At 27.4% G+C, this 19,108-nt stretch overlaps 1 protein-coding gene across 1 annotated transcript; it reads right to left on the bottom strand.

Moving 5' to 3' along the window:
* Nucleotides 1-15,031: 15,031 nt before the first annotated feature.
* On the bottom strand, nucleotides 15,032-18,833 carry LOC113559271. Its single transcript, XM_026964933.1, is given in 3 exon segments — nucleotides 15,032-15,535; nucleotides 17,900-18,628; nucleotides 18,630-18,833. Coding segments are annotated over 3 exon segments (1,437 nt in total).
* Nucleotides 18,834-19,108: the final 275 nt, after the last annotated feature.

Genomic DNA, 19,108 nt, shown 5'->3' with positions numbered 1-19,108 from the left:
TTGTATTATATTTATGTGTCTTATAGGGATAACAACAAAATCCGAAGAAAAATTGATTTTTTAACATTTTCAATACGGGTAATAATATTATATACTCATATATTAATTATTGAAAGAACACAAGTTATTAAAAAATTATACGATTACATAAGTTGTCAGTTCTTTCCGTTGCCCACTTTTATGTGATAATATTGAATCGTAATATTATAAAAGGTACCCTTGCATGATCGTAAGTTGTACGAATCGTAATACACCCAACTTGTGCAGTTATGCTCCTAATATATAAATATTTGACACTGATAAATTATGATAATATTCGTTTAAAAAATAAAGACAAACACGTTCGGGGAACTTAAACGGTCATTTTTACACAAAAATACCTGTTTGAAGTTTGCATCTATACGCCAGACGAGAAACGTTGTTCCAACCAATAGCTACTGATAAGTCGGAGATATTAATTTTATTAATTATTCATGCGACTGAGTTTAGTTGTTTTTTTCCTAAGAAAGCACCTCTGTATTTCTACGAGCTTATTTATTTCACGATACTTTAAATTGATAAGACATTGAGTCGAGTGTTCTGCATAATGATACGAATAAAATGAATGCCATCACATTTAAATTACTAGCAATTCTCAGAATTATGCATGTAGTCACATGTGAGCGTTTTCAAAACAGCAAGTAGGTTTCAAAGTATAAGGATTTTGAACAATGATATTTTGAAAAAAGCGTACAACTTATGGAAACTTAATGAGTAACGACTGTTAATGTAATATAAGACTATTCGAGTACTATATACCAATTTGGTCGTTGATGATTATTATTTCAACTATTTCGAATAATTGTGTTCGAAAATATTTTTTGATACCCATAATAATTAATATGTATAGCTATAACTATTTTTTCCTATTTATATGTTACATTTATTACAAATCTATTGGTGAGATGAGGGTGCTCAACTCCCACCTCTTCCTTTCACAGGTTATTAACTTTTAATTTAATAAATATTACTATAATATTATTACCTAATGACTTAAACATAATATTAAAACAAAGAAATTTACAGTTCTTATTTACCGATACCGAATAATACATTTGATTGTATTTTATTTTCTTGTTTTCTATATTTTTCTTGTACTTATTAAAATACATTTTAATTAATTATAGTATAACAATAAAAATATTAATAATAGCATATAATTATTTCATACTCTTTATATTTATATAATAATAATAATATTTATTTGGCAAAAGAATAGTTTAAATATGTTTATAATATTAATATATATGTAATTTCTAAACAATAACTTATAAATACAAAAATTGTAATAACCATATATAACTAAGTATTTAGCCCTAAGTATTATGATTAAGATTTTTAGAATGTATAAAAATTGTTTTAAGAAGAGGAGGACGTCATACGTCCATAACATCATCTGATCATCTCTGTCTTACGAACGTAATTCATAGAAAATTTGCGTTCAGCAGATTCAATTTTATGCTGTTAACTTTAGTATTACAGTCAATTTACCTAATATCAAACTTAAAGGTAATAATATTATCTAGGGCATCGCATAGGCTCTAATTGAAATTTTAATTTTTAAGCGAGTTACGAACATTTTAAAGTCTTAATATTTTACATAACTATTACTCACTAATAAAATATGTAATTTTCATGTTTAATGATTATGCTAGAATATTTGGGATGTTGTTTATAACTTTTTAATGTTAAATGTCACAAAAATAAATAAATTATTTTTCTGGCGCAATAAATATCCCTTCTACCGTAATGAAAGCAGAATATTAAATTATATACTATCGTTTGTATTTATATAAATAATCAGTTTTTAAATAAAAACAATGTGTTGCAACGCAGTGTCTATACTCTATACAACTTACTACTGCTCGTATAATATATTGACACGCATAAATATATATGAATGTGTGAATAATAATGTACAATGTACATTATTGCGACAATGCGACCTACCTATTGGAGATAAATTTCACCGTCGTTTTGTTTTACTTATTTATTTGTTGTTGTTCGATAATATAATGATATGATATTATCGATATTGGAAAATGGTATAAAACAGTCTTGTGCAGTAAATCAAACGATTGTCAATTTCTATACCTACACTTAGTGACGTGTATGTGTGTTTGTGTGAGTGTATAGGTATAGATCCAAAAAAAAAACATTATTTACACCATCGGGCCAAACCAGCACGTGAACTGTAAGTCGAATCGACACAATAAATTATTATTATTATTATTATCATCGTCATCATCATCATCATCGTCTGCTCGCTCCGCTCCCGGCCCGACCATCCCCCTGCGGCGCGTGTGCGTGTGTGCACCGTTTTACCATCGGTCATCCCCTCCCCTAAAGCGTGTGACCGCCGCGACTCGTCTCGTCTCGTCCCGCGCGCGCGTAAACTATGTCTCTCCGCAATAATAAGTAATCGCCACCCCGCGCGGCACCGGGCGCGCGCGCATCCCCTGGCGGAAGTCACGCGAGTGGCGGCGCATCCATTAACCAAATGAAACCCGTCGGCGGCGTTTTTCCGGTTAATACCGCACACACGTATACGCGCTCGGGTATCGCAGGTAGTTCAATGTATATATATACACTCATATTACCCCTGGTAAGGGGGTTGTTGGAGGGAACGACGATGCAAGGGTGTGAAGGTGAGGTCTGAGGTATTTCGATATCCGGCGCTAAAGCTTTACTATTTTTTTTTTTTTTTTATCATACGGCGGTCATTTTTTCATATTATTACGACGACCGCGATGATGACGGACCGACGGAGAAATCGTTAATTTTGGTATTAAACGCGAAACACGCGCGCTTATACGACACCCGATGGGGGACGGGTGACGGAGCCCCGGAGGGGCGAGTCAGCGGGCAGCGGTGTCGGTGGCCCGATAACGTGCCGCGGCCTCGAACAAAGTGCATTAGTTAAATGAGTCGACCGCTGCCGGCTAAAAGCCACTATACACACCGACTGTACACTATATAAATACATACTGACAACGGTGTTTGTTCTTCGTATAAACGTCCGTCCAACTGACGCGTGCACAAACCTTGTGGCTTACGAGTTGCGATAGTAACTTAACGAACGATTGATTGTGCTTTTATTTTTTCGTTTTCTACTTTATTATAATACACTCTTTGCCGCTCCTTTAACAGATTTCTTTTTTCTCCTTGACAAATGACAGATCCTTGCATTCGGAAATGTCAAAAGCTTCCTGATGATTTTGACGATTATTATACAAAATAATATTATACATTATTTAAGTCGCGAGAAAGAATTATAGAAATAATAATATATAAACGCACGTTGTTTTATCAAAACATAAAACAATTTTGTTAATATATATATATAAGTAATAAAGATAAGATACATTATAATATTTATTAGTTTATAAAATTTTATCGAAATAATACGGCTGTGGCTTATCGAGCTTTTAAATAACACGAACAAAGTATTATAATTTAATGTCAATGCGTGATGCATGTAGTATTATACTAGTGTGATATGGATTTACAAAAGTTTTCACCGATACCTATAGCTATATTTATATTGAATTGGTAAATTTATAAACGTGGTAAACACTAAACATATTATAAAGGCATACAAAAGACAATATTCATAGTATGATATGTATATATATATATATATATATTAATATATAGGATGACACGCCAATCATTTTCTGATTAATGAATTTTTGAATATATTTATAAGTATCAACTATAAGTATTTTCAATAATTAAATTTTTTATATCATTTAAGGAGTATAGAACAGCTTAAAAATTAAATATTGAATTTAATAAACTATGTTTTCAGTTATTTTTACAAATAAAACAATATAATAGATTAATATTAATTTTTAAGCTGTTCTATAATTATTAAAGGTCCTATTTATCATGAGGCACACTTTGAATGGACAAATGGTACAAAATAGTATTTAAAAATATGATCCTTAAATACTTAAAAATTCTAAAAATCAGAATTTGAATAACCCGTTATTAAAGCGTCATTTCACCTAGCTATATAAAAAAAACTAGACTAATAGACTCCACTCATAATCGTTTTTCGTATATAATACTATATTATTGACTTCAAATAATATAATACATTATAAACATTTGTACTAATATATTTTTTTTATAAAATCATTTTCACATTTTTATATGTCTATAGTGAAATAAAATGCAAATGGGGGTCAAATCATCTCTCTTATTGTAATTAATATACATAGGTTATACTCGTACATATACCAAATAACATTATATTATTTTCACCAGCGCCGTAGCCAGGGGGGAGCTTCCGGGAGCTCAATCTCCCCCCCCCCCGGAATGTCAGACAACAATAATTTTATTAATTTAATTACCTTTGTGGTGATAAAGCAACGCCGCTCTTATATTGTCAAAAATACAGTGCAAACTTAATATATTGTCATAATTGGTACTAAATTTCGCATATTTACGCGTTTACCTTTTCCTGTTTTACTTTTAACTATTCTACATATTACGATTATTAACTTGACGACAACGTGTTTAAATTTAATCCTATTATTAAATAACTATCAAATCAATTAAATTATACTTTTAACATTGACTATAATAAATAACAATTGATTATTTGCTTGTGTATAACCATGTAGGTATACTATAGGTACCAACCAGTTCGTTATAGTTACGTTAATTGTGGTGGGCAGATAGTCGCTATAACCTCTAAAACTACAGTTTGGCATTCAAAAAACTTACCTATTATATAGCTACATAATTTAGTTGTTTATATACTTACATGTTTTATTGGTATTCAAATTTTAATCGCATTTGATAATAATATAATACCTAACTATATACGATAATAATACTAAAAAAATATTTATATATTGAATGTACCTAATTTATTACCGTATCTGTGGACTATAACCCACATATCGTTTGTTATTATGTGAGCATGTCACACTATTAGTATTATTGTTCATTGTCTTTTATAAGTACCTACATTTAAAAAAAATACATGATACAGAAGTTGGGTGGGCCACTGAAGCGGATGTGTTACACTGTTACAGACAACAGTGCAACATTTGTGTTATGATTAATCATCGCATTAGAAAAAAAACAATTTAACATCAAGCTTCCTGGCATTTTTTTAATAAAAAAATTCAACGGTTCTATGTATTTTTACGCTGAACATCATAATTATTGACAAATAAAAACATTACTTCTTTGAAGATTTTACGATTTGTTGAAGTCTATGTGATTTAAAACGTGATTCTAAACGTGGTCGTTTAGACCACTCTTCTATACCATACTAGCGGCCTACTAATCGAAAATTATAGGTACCTAAAAGGCTAAATTAATGGATACCTCGATTCATTTAAAACATAGAATGTTTGATTACATTACTTTGTTATAATAACTATTTACCAATGCAGTGTGCAAATACATAAGGTGCCTTTCTATCTAACTAAAAAAAAAAAATGATTAAAATATTTTCCCGTTGAATAACGTATAGATACTAGTTGAAGGTATAAATAATGATTACATCATTTGGAACAAAAAAAAATAAATAAATAATAATAATACAAACAGTTTAATATATTATACCAATAATTGTGGCATTCAATTAAACTGTCAGACATCAAATTTTCAAAATATGTTTAAAAAAATATTCGTGAAAGTCAAATCTCTTGCATATTATACGTAAATTATTATATTATATAAAGTTACGTTGCTATATGTACCTACCTACCAATATCATAATTTTAATTTAATGCAGCAGGAGCATAAATCTAATTGACATACGCTCTAATTTACCTCAGTATGGATAGGTTGGTTTATGAAAACGATAATGTCACAATAGATGCATAAAAAAATGAAAAATAATATACGTAGATAGCTGTAACAGATTTATTCAGCTATAATATTGTTAATAGGTTCATTTATTGAACGTGGTTTACCATGGATCCTATAATATAATTTCTTATATTTGTATAACACGTTGACCGCCATTGGGATTTAAATGAGATTTCACCATACTTACTTCTAGAAAAAAATATTTTTTGATTCCTTTTAAAATATATGACTTCAAAAATATAATATATTAAGTTTTTTAAAGTTTAAAGTGACATAATTAGAGCTGAAATCTCGGAATAGATCTCATGATGAATGTCACTGTCTTATTAATTATGCCACTATATTTATACTCAGATTCCAAACTAAATCACATAGGTAGGTACCAAAAAAGTATTTTATATTATGATACCGTAGATTAAACCTAAACTAATTATTTATTTTACTATAAAAAACTAAAAGTCCTAAATTAATCATTTTGATGCATTTTATATTATATTATTGGCATCTATAATATTATAACTGGAATGTAAAATAACAATTGAATAAACCCAATTAATGAAAACAATTTGAAAAACAAATAACTGATTTGAAAACACAATGATCTAAAAAACGATAAGAATAGAAATCAAATGTTTCAAATTATTGTTTTTTAATCTGAAAGGCGTATTAGGTATATCTATTATACATCGGCTACACTTATAATTATATTTACAACCAATTGTTTTACTAGTGATATATGCATTGTGATCGCTGTACCAGATTTATCCGAATATAATATTATGAATGGGTTTCGTTTATTGAACATAGTTTACCGCGAATCCCGTAATAATTTCGTACGGGTATCTGCATATTTTTATAAAACACATGACGGCATTGTATACAATAATACATACTGTAACAGTACGAGCACGCACGTGGGTGACGTAAAGCGCAGCTGTATGTCCGACGGAGTTAAGTTTAATAGCGGCGAGCCGTCGAATGTGGCGATCTGCGAACCGATAAAAAAATAATAATAATAATAAAAACAACAAAAATAGCATTCGTACCTATATACATACATAATAACATACTATACTGCAATAAGCCTTAATAATACGGTATTATTAATGTATTATACGAAAGACGTATGGGTACACCGTATAGGAGGTACCTACCTATATCTCGCTATCTATTATAATGAAATTTTCGGACTTTCACTTTTTAAAACGAAACGAAATAATGAACAGCGAACACGCGCACTGCACGCGCAAAACATATAACGTACCCATAGGCGTGCAGCGTACGATGCACATAGGTACCTACGGATAATACGTGTATAATAATATTACAGGTATCTAACTGGTATTATAGAGGAACCTGCCCGATCGAAGCAATTCGAATTGCGTGATTTCGAGCAAAATATTATAGGTACAACCGCGGTGCTCACTGCTCGAAAGTTATACTACTACTATTATTATTATTATTATCGTCAACAAACGTGTTCGGCGGCCTTTTGTTTCGAGAGGGAAAAAAAGGATAAACCGGAACACATAAATCACTGAGTGCTCTACAACCAGTTCTTACGTGTGTTGTATGCGTTATACCTATACATTTATATACACACCTAATAATACCCATGTATATTACCTGTAACGTCAGTAGAAAATACCGATAAAGTTAAAAGGTATTTGAGCCATACAGGGTAAAAAAAATATGCAAAAAAGCCTATAAACGTAGGTATATAATATAAGTATATAAGATATAACGAATGGCCTACTATATTATACCCGTTGTAAACCTATAAAATATATATTGTTATGCTGCACCACATTTAATGTGTGGTGTAATACTGTTGTTGTAATATTATTTAGTACATAATTGGGCTCAGGCGGTGTTGTTAAGGACAATTTTAGCAAACGGTTTAAATAATTTAATTTTGAAAATATTTGAACGGTATATATTAACGGAATAGGTATTTATTTTCAATTCTGAGCGGAGGAATAAATGTATTGTGTGTGTGTTTCTGTTACATGCAATAAATAGTTGAAAGAATTCTTCAATCTTTTACTTGAAGGATGGTTTCTGATCGCAATTTTGATCAAGTTCGAACTAGAAATCAAAATTATAGTGTAAATTCTTAGTGTAACTCAAAAACAAATAACAGTAGATACTTGACATTTTTAGCAAAAAAATATTGATGCATATCAATATTTTATATTATATATTTATATATGAATATATGATAACTAATAACATTTCCAAAATATTTGACACGTTTTGAGCTATTTATAAGCATAAGAAATTTTCGATTTTTCTTTTTAAGTTGTCAATTATATAGTTCATAAAAATTGTTTCATTCGATGAAAAACATTACAAATTTAATAAAAGATTTCTCATACGTTTTAATATTTCAATTAAAAAATGAAGTTCAGATTTGGAAGAAATTACATATTTAAACGAAGAATAACAATATATATTTTTTTATCAATTCGCACTTTTTTTTAGGTATGATCAGTATTTTAAGTGTCTACGTACACGTTTACGTTTGTTTGAAAAATAACGCGTTCATTAGACGTTGAGTGTTGCCAGAAAATCCTTAGATATCAAATATTATTAATTTATATTATGGACCTACCTTATGACCGTATTCTGGAGTGATAAGAATGAGTGATAACTTAAAAGAAAAAATCTTAACCGTCATGACAATACCTTGTATCTCATATTTTTGTAATTGTTCAAGTATCAGTGGCGTACCAAAAGGGGGGATTTCTGTCCGGACCCCCCACCATTTAAATTTTTTTAAGCGATTCAAATTTAATATAATAAAACTTAAAATAAAATAATATTAATATTATAAACGTATTTTGAAATCTAAATAATTTATTTGTTATCGTATATATCATATTAAATTTAATTAATATTATACATTTTGTCTGGTGTAGCCTTTAACCCGAGGACTGTTTAACTTTTAAGATAACCATGGACTACAAGTTGTAGTTCATGATAATAACTAACGTTTTGTGAAGGTACTTATGTCATGATAGTGATTAGTGGCGGCAAATATTATAACTAGGGCTCGGATTTATATGTAAATACATATTTTTACTGTGACTTGATAAAATCATTTCAAGGGATTTCCAATGAAATTAACTATATTTTATTTTACATATTTTGCCATAAGTACATGTTTTTACATATTTTTCAATAATTCCATTTTTTCCTACATATTTTGACAATTTGTTCATTTACAATTTTTTTTAATAATTATTAATTATGTACGATTGTATTTTTCAATACAAACAACTTCCCAAATTTCCAAAAGTACGATATAGTAACAAAATAATACCAATTATTGAACTTAATCTACGGTAGATTTAACTTATTCCTTCAGACATAGTCAAAATGCAATACAGTCCAATAACATCAGTGGAAGCCGAAAAATAATTTAGTCAGTATAAGGCAATTTTACGACCAAATCGAATATCTTTTGAATTTCAAAATTTCAAAATGGTTGTTATCATAAATTGTAATCAAGATAATTAAAATTTTTATATTTTTTTAGCTTTTTTTATTTCTATTTTATAATTTGTAACACCTTTTAGTTCTGAACGAAGTGATGAATGTATTGATTTTACAATGATGTGTGTTTTTAATTTTTGTGGTCGCCGTGGTCGCTTGAACTACAAAAATCTATGAATAGATATCAGGCATTTTTATAAACTTTAACTATGTAACAATGTAACAAATACAAATGTATTTCAAATTATAATTAAAATATAAAATTATATTGTAGATTTGTAGTAAACCCATATGTATGTATTGTGTATTTAACCGTTATAACTTATTATTAATGTTATAGTTTATAGTTATTAGTCGGTTATTAACTTATGAATTTAACTATCATCATGGGTGCCCATAAGTAAAACTTTAAAGAGGAGCCAATTTTTTTTTTAAATTATGAGCTATATATTCTCATAAAGGTAACACTTATTAAATTTTAATTTTATATTATTTTTTCAGAGGAGGGAACAAGTGCACAGTCTTGCCCTCCGCAACGATCGCCCATTACTATAATTATATATAAAGAAAAAATTAAAGTACAAGGTACCTGCTCCTTAAAGATGAAAAAAAAGTAAAATTATATAATAATAAAAATAATAAAAACTGAATACAATGAAAGTTGTTCCATTAAGAGGGAAATATAACTATTTATGAATATTATTTTTTTTAATACAAATAATTTTTCAAACAAATCGAAATATGATAAATAAATATATAAAAAATAATTCATATATAAATTATGAGTTATGACGCTTATTGATGGTCATGGCTGAGATTTCGATATAATTTTGATTTTTTTCTAGAGGGAGCTGTACAATGCTCGCCCTGTTACAAATCCGTAACATGTACTTTTAAATGAGAATAAGAAAATTTATTTTGCATTTTTTGATTTTAATATCATTCCCGATTACATAATAATATATCAATTAAAATAGGTATTAGCCACAATATTTGTTTATAAGAGTTTTGAATAAGTATTTTGATGAAATTGTGAAAATTTGTAATAGCCAATAAGTAATTACAATGTTTTTATGTAGTTAGAAATTCATAAAAAATTTTCAAAATCTATTAATAAAATATTTTTCTTTCATAATTTCCAGTCAAAATAATATTTTGCATTGCTATAATTGCTTAAGTTCTTACTGAATCACAACATACATTTTTAATTTTATATTCTGAAGTAGGATATTTTTTGAAATATTTCAATTAGTATAAATCGAATTTCGGTTGAGTACTTGAGTAGTTTATTAATTATAACTTATAATTATTTAAAGTTTAAGATAGTTGATTTTTGTAGTAGACCAATATTTTTCGGGGTATAAAAGTTACATTAATTTTTTATGCGTGTTTAAAATTCAAATTTTTACGACACTTAATATTATAAATATTATAAATTGTGATTAAAAAAAAAAAAAAAAAAACCGTAGATATTTGGAATTTTTACCTAATATTTATTTTATAATTTACAACTCGTGCAGGTATAATTTTCTAAATATTTAAACACTTTTTTTTTTTTAATATATTGATAATAAAAAAAATATTATTTGGTTTCATTGTAAGTTATTATTAAAGCTATTGAAAAATATTTAATTAAGAATGCGTACAGCGTATATGCTATATGAATATACGATACCTTGTGAAATATTATTTTTTAAAACTTTCATTTTTTTTTGTAAGTCTTTTTATAATTATAAATTGCAAGTATTAAACGTATCACATAAAAGTAAGTCATTTTGTATCAGAGCCATATCTTGTTAATGATATTATATTTTTATATATTTATATTAAAAAATAATTTACTTAAAATATGCTTTATTCAACTAATAATCAATACATTTATTTTACTATTATTTCTTAATAAAAGTTATCTTTTAAGCTATTTTAACCAGCTACCTATGGAAATATTTAATGAATAATTAAAAATGTATAAACTAGTTCCAAACATACAAATCACCTTTTTACGATTTGTCGCATTCCAACGGGGAGTATTTATAATATGTATCTACATTCTACATTATATGAAAACAGCCTTGAGTTTATAGCAATATTGCAAATATTTTTACGATATCAATATGTTTGGGGATATGTGAACACCTATAATCATTATTAGTTTACTGTCATAGTGCTGTATACATTAATAATAGACTTATTAGACCCTAGTTGCCTAGTTTTTACCATTTTAGTAATTAATAGTAACTCTTAAAAGGGTTAGTAGTTTAGTTAATGTTATGGATTAGCATTAAAACAATGTACAAGTATTTACGATTATTTGTCACGCAATATTACTTCAAACACTAGATGAAAATGCATGCCTATTATAATTTAAACATGTATCTATATTGCCTAAATAATTGCGTATTGGTACAAATATGCTATGTGTAAAATATGTGTTACATACCTATGGGCGAATGTCTAATTAATCAAACTTTTCCCTATTACTTATTAATTAATGTAAATAAATTAACAGGTCTTTATGAACAAGTTAAAAATATAACTATAAATATGTTAGGACAGTGGTTATCGTAAAGTCAAAACTACATATGCATTTAAATCGTGTTTATTTTTATTAATAAAATCGTATAACTTAAAATGTAAATTTATTTAATTATAAAAACTATATAAAGTTTATACGGTGTTTAACAGTAAATTACAACTTCCTACGTAATTCAATATTCATTATTCGTCAATAATAAAATAATTTAAAAAAAAATTAATCAACATTTCAATAGGGATGTGTTTTTCAAACGAAATCAAACCTAGCTAATTGAGCCTCAATGCATGTGAGTGCCTCAACTGGTAGTGATGTACTGTTGTATAAAAAAGTTTTACCTAGCCATTATTTATTAATTAATCCTGAGCTATATATTATATACGCCCAAACATAACATTGAATATTTTATATATACATATTTTTTTTTTTTAGAAACATCAGTTTAAATAAATGTACTAAAAAGAAACCTACTCAAATAGTAATGAGCTGTTCAAATAATTTCAAATATTTATTACTTGTAATAATAATTTTAATATGTTTGAAGTTAAAAAAAAATAATGCTTTATTCTGAATAGTGCCAGATGGTATAAAATGTAGGTTTAGGTAGGTATACCTTTTTAATAATTTATAGTACATATTGTGCAGTGTTAGATACTCATATTCATTACAGATATTATTAAGTTGTTTTGAAATCAATGTGTTTCGAAGTAAATGTGGTATTTAATATAATTCATATCAACTTTATTACATAGATTAATAAGATAAATAAGCCGATAATGAAAGATAATTATGATTATTATATTTCTAAATAGGTAACTCGACTAACTCGTACTAATATTATAATATTATTTGTGAATAAGCTCATTTCAATGACCTCGGGGGTATTACAGTAAGTATTATCCTAATAGTTAATAATATTTTTTTCTGTTTTGAAATATATAATAATTTATACAATATATTTTTTACAATAAACACATTATAATGTGATTATAAAGGTTTATGACGTGATTTAGAACAAGAAGCCGCCCACCGATAGAACTTACAGGAATGTATATTTTTAATTATAGTGAATGCAGTTAATTTAATTGAATGGTTATTAGAATTAGAAGTATGTGTGTGTTATGGGAGCATTGGGAGCTAGTAATTTACAACACCACAGATAGCAAAAATTATTGTTTATAATTAGCACAAAAACGAGTATCTATGTATTCAATTATTTCGTCAATGACCTCATTGATTTTGAGACTCGACCGACTTAAATGGCAATAACAGTTTTTCAAAATTGCCTGTGTTTTCATTAAATGCAGTGGCTAAGCGTATACGTATGACCATGGTTAGATAATTTTAACATTGTATAATTTTGCGATTGCTATGTGGTGCTTTTATCTATATTTTAAAATTAATATTATTTTTGTAACAATGTTTTGAGACTATTCGTATATTAGTGGCTTAAATGTTTGATATCCTAAGACAAATAATAACAGTTGTTTATTTAAATTTGATAGTTAGAAAAAATTCTACATATTACCTAGTTTTTTTTTCATCTTGATCAATTTATGTTCATTTCCTTCCACTGGTAGGCATTTGTTATTCTCAGGTTCTACACAAAGATTATGGCTAGTATTATTATACCTGTATATAATTTGTTACAGATATTTTGTTGAATACCGATAAGAACAACATATGTGTCACAGTTATAGTTATACTACCATTACTATCCCCTATCAACAGGTTATTAAACCAAAATTAAACACTGAAAAGCAATATGAAAAGCACTAATTGTGAAGAAGTATAGATACTTCCATAAACATATAATTTTAAGTATAAAAATTATTTTAAGTTAAGTTGACCATTTTAAAATACATTTGACAACCCTAGTCGAACTTCAAACTACAATATTAAATATAGTATTTTATTAATTATATTTTTAAATATTCATTTCAAAAGTTGTTTTTAAATACGAATGTTTTTTTAAGTTTACACTAAGCTTGAATGCAGATTCTCATTAGACATATGACATCCTAATTCTATATTATCAATTTTCAATCAAATCAGCTTATTATTACCTAAAATATTTCTATTGTTGAGTTTACAAGAGGTTGAAAATATTCTATACTTAGGTTAGCTGATTTTGCTAGGTAGCTAAATAAAAACTTAATTGTCACAGTGTGGGTACTATATTCTTGCGAGAAATATATAACGTACACACAGCCAATACCTTAATACAGTAGGTGTACTGAGGTAATACAGTGTGCAAAACTACCGATCGAAGTAAAAATATTGATTATAAATATATAAATATTAAAATTTAATATTTGTAAAGTAATTCAGTTTCACAAACATCAAGAACATTTTAGTTTGTTTTTTATTACATGTGTCAAATGTTTTCAAATAAATTCGATCATTGAACGTAGTAAATCCACAGGATATACAACTTTTTTAATATTAATATTTAATAGTATAATTATTGTAATTTGTGAGAACAGAGATCATCTCTAATATGGTCGATAATTTATCTAATTATTTATTGTAGCCAAGTATAGTGGACTTTGTTTTAAAAACATATCGGAAAAGTTAAATTTTTAAATATTTACATCGATACCTAGTTGGAAAAATAAAATATAATAAAAACTTAATTAGTTTTTTTTCATTATTATAATTTATTAATGGTTAAAAAATAATTGTCTAGGATATTTTTGTGTACAGCATAATTTGAATAGGTTTTATATGAAGTTAAAAATACTAATATATGGAACTAACACTAACGGATAACATAGTGGATAGCGCAGATTAGCGGATTCTTTAGGTTAGGTTTTCGTTCGTTGCTCCAGAACCAATATTAATCAAGCCCATAATTGACACAAAATTAAAACCGTTTAAACTTGCCGTTAGAAATTACGCCGTTCGGACTTGTTGCCGTTGCTGACGCAGAACTGGATCATGTACCAGCTTTTTAAGAGGTCTAATATAGGTAATCGTGTTAAATAAGTCATGTGTATTTAAATACTTATCAAAAGATATGACTTACTAGTGGTTCTAATCGGTAACATTTTGATAGTTCAGTGATAGTTATAGAGCTCAATAGAGGTTCTTGCTGCGAAAAACCGTTTGACGAACAATAATACCTTACACTTTCTTTTTGAGTGTCGACTTAACTGATGGTAAGACTTCTTCGACAATAGGTTTAGGAATTTGTACTTTTGCTTTGACGGATTTTTTCGGGCGTAATGAATTGATTGCTCCGGGTGTGACGAATTCTACGTTGAAACTTGAAGTTGAACTCACGCCATCCATTTCTTTCGTGTGGTCAGCTAACTTGAACACTACCGGTTCTTCCGTTTTGTCCAATCGCCCTTCTTTCGTATAATAGTTCATAGTGATCGTGTATATGCCTCGGTTTTTATTCAATTTAAATGCGGGAACCGCCTCCACTTTCTTAATTTTTGGAATTTTTACTACTTTTTTATTAGGTTTAGGTTTAGTGTTTGCGCTATAACTGGGAAAACGCAACGGTGCTCTTTCCTGTCTGGCTTTTTTTATGGTGGCTTTTTCATCCTCTATTTCTTTCATCCTGTTATGTTCTTCCTGCTCGATTCGTAATTTTTTTTTGTCAATTGTTTTTTTCCTTTCCTGTTATGACAATAAAGTAATTTGTTTAAATTTACAATGTACATCAATAGTTTCCATGTGTACGCGATATGCACATTATTATAACTACATATTATTATTATTATTATTATATATTATACATAGGTATGTCACTAAAGTGATACGTAGAAAATTTGATAATCTAAGTTTGATTTTTATTATCTTATAACTATTATTTAATAATTTAATTGTATTTTGACGTACGTCAACAAAATATTTTTACTCGGCTATTTTGAGCAGCGCGGTATAATAAGAAGAGTTGTAATTTTTTTTATTATTAATTTACTAGACATGCTGTGCAAAAAAAAAAATTAATCATAATTTTTTATTTTACACGCATATTCTAAAAAGCTTACCATCCATAGTAGTTATAGTAGAAGTTGTATACATTATTTACTTGTAGATAAATTGACGGAAGTATATTTTATAGACCAAATTAATTAACTTTCATCAAAAAATTAATATAGTTTTAGACTGGATATAATATAGAGTAGGTAGATACTTCTTTTACATACTATTATGTCACTGTGGATGTCCGCAATTTAGTGAATGGTGATTGGTGACAGTCATTGGTAAATATTAACATACAGTGCCTAAATTAGAAAATATTGAAACTAAACTTTTTTTTAAAATAAAAATGTAAATTAATATGATGATTTTGGTAAATGTTATGTTGACGTATACAACAAAGGATTGATTAATGTTGACATACTTATATTTACTGTTTAATTAACAAATGGTATTAATAATATGAAAAATATGATACATTTATTTGAATTATTGAAGTAATATTGTTAGATAGATTTATTATTATAATATATTTGTACCTAGATATTATAAATAAGTTTTAATCGTAGTACATATAGTATAGTAGGTAATTTTTTTATTGCAACAAGACAAACTTTCATATAGTTTTGAATTACTCACTGAAAACTGATTTCTAGTGTATCAGAGCCGTAACTAAGGTGAGGCGAGTGAGGCGCTTGCCTTGAGCGCCTGATGCTGGGGGGCGTAAAAATATTAAATGATTAACTTAAGAAAAAACATTATTACCAATATTAGATTTTTTACCGATCCGTAGATATAATGTAGGCTAAAAATTGTATTTCTTGTTTTGATCAAAACCTAATTACATAATAATTTTCAGATAATTCCTACTCTTATTATGAAATATTAAAAACTGCGAGTGTGTCACCCCCCCCCCCCTCACCACCATCACCTAGATGGTGTATTACCACAGAACAATAGTATTACTAGAGTTTTTCCTCAGAATAAAAAATAGGCTCAATACGGCTCTGTAGTGTATAATTGATTTATAAAACCACCTGTGTAAGCCAGTCAACATTTGCCGATGATTTACAGCATTAACCACACGCAGACATTCACAGTAACATGACTATAGGTATCTGATCTTAATTTTGATAGTTTGGTAGTTGCAAATACGTACTTAAATAAATACATCAATAAATTTAGAGCTAATTCTAAGGCTACATTAGCTTAAACCTTAAATTAAGTTTACTGCCTGTATGACTTAAATCAAAAGTGTAGGTATATGAATTTTTCTATTAATACAACTATTTTACAAATAAATTGCCTACAAATTCAATAGTAATATACATAGAAGATACTGATTTTAAAAATTATAACTTATAAAAACATGTACAAGTATTAATAATTTGATAATTAAATATTACTAGTCATAACAATTTTAGTACTTTAATAGAGTAGTTATACGCAATAATATTATATCTTACTATTTAGGTATTAATCAATTTGGTTAAATTGGTTATTACTTAATTATTAGTACAGGTGAGGAGCTAATTCAACTATCATTTATATAGTACTTAAGCTATTTTTATTTTACTAATGAATCCATTTTAATAAGTGTAGGTAACCTAAGTAGAAGGAACCACATAATATTACTATTATATTTATATTTTAACTTATTATCAACTATAATAATAATACATTTTTTGAAAGTTAAAAGAAAATAGAGTACCAATATAATATTCTTGTGAAATATCCTAATGATACGTTTGATCAATTGACTATTAAGTCAATAGTTATAAACTAATAGTTTATTTAATATATATATATATATATCCAAATGCAATCAAAATTATTTAAAGACTGTATATAATTGGTTATCAAACCATTAGAATTAGGTATATTATTTGCCAATTTATGTTTGTACTTAAACATGTTTTTATATGTAAGCTAAAAAGCAATTATTATGTACCTACATTATATAAGAACCAAAAACTTAATAGGTATGTGGATCTTTGTCTGGTCAAAATTCTACAAATATAATAATAATATAATAATCAATTAAAATTAACAACTTACGGCTTCCAGAAATTTATCATCAACCCAACCTTTATTATGTGGAATTGGCATCCAAAAATTAACGCAATTTTTATGACCATATTTTATGCCACCTCGATAATCCTCACCAAATGTGTATACATACTTCATATTCCTCATCATATTTTCTTTTATTGTATTACTTAAGCCTACTAATAATTCATTTTCAGTACAACGTTTATTTTTTTTCTTGGAAGATTTTGATTTATTTTTAATGTTTTGTTTCTGGTTTTCATTTTGAATGTTTTCTTGATCAGGTTCATTAGACTCAATAGCTGTGTTAACGATATTTGTGTCGTTAGATTTTGTGATATTTTTTTGTATCGCGTTTTTTTGTCTACTATCAGGCTTAACTGGTTTGTTGTTTGTTGTCGATTTTACTACAGGTTCATTAGCTATTATTAATTCTTCTTCTTTTTTGGCTCTATTTTCTTCTTGATATGGAGCAATTTCATTAAAATCTACTAATTGTGTATACATGTATTCTTCATCCAATTGAAAATCATCTAAATTATCAACTTGGTCGTCATTAAGATCAATGGGTAAATTACAAAAAATATCTTCAGGAATCATGAAATTTAGTGTATCACATCTCTTGAGTATTTCTTCATCAGTTAATTCAAGAGTTTGTTTAAGTCGATCCCATGTAGGTGTACAATCACAATTGCATTGTCTATTATTTAATATTGGCTCTTCAAAATTTAAATTTTCATGAGTAATCATTGAAATGCATATCAAACATTACTTTACTAGTGTCATTAGTGTTCATATTGTCTAAACCCCATATCGTTAATTGGTCATCCATATTGTTCTTAATATCACAAAATTCATAAACAGAATTACTAAGAAATATTGGTTTTGAGTCAATATCATTATTGTTTACTGAACAATTTGGTTTGGTTGTATTATTGTTCATTTTAGTATTATAAATATATAAAAAATTTACTTGAAAACTATTTACACTATCAATTTAAAAAGTTAAGCATCTTTTTTTCTTTCTTTTTTTTAAAAAAAAAAAAACATAATAAATAACATTATTATAATTATTTCCATAGCGATCGTCTAATGGTCTTATAGGAACCATAATCACAATTCTGTGTCAGTATGTTCTAAATACATTATCAAACATTTTTTGATCGTATTAAGTACAAAAAGAAAAAAAAATTAAGGATGAGTATAAATTGTCGGATA

The sequence above is a fragment of the Rhopalosiphum maidis genome, chromosome 3, assembly GCF_003676215.2.
Source record: "Rhopalosiphum maidis isolate BTI-1 chromosome 3, ASM367621v3, whole genome shotgun sequence".
NCBI lineage: Eukaryota > Metazoa > Arthropoda > Insecta > Hemiptera > Aphididae > Rhopalosiphum > Rhopalosiphum maidis.
Note: the sequence above shows the minus strand (reverse complement) of the source record. Positions and strands in the feature narration are given on the sequence as shown.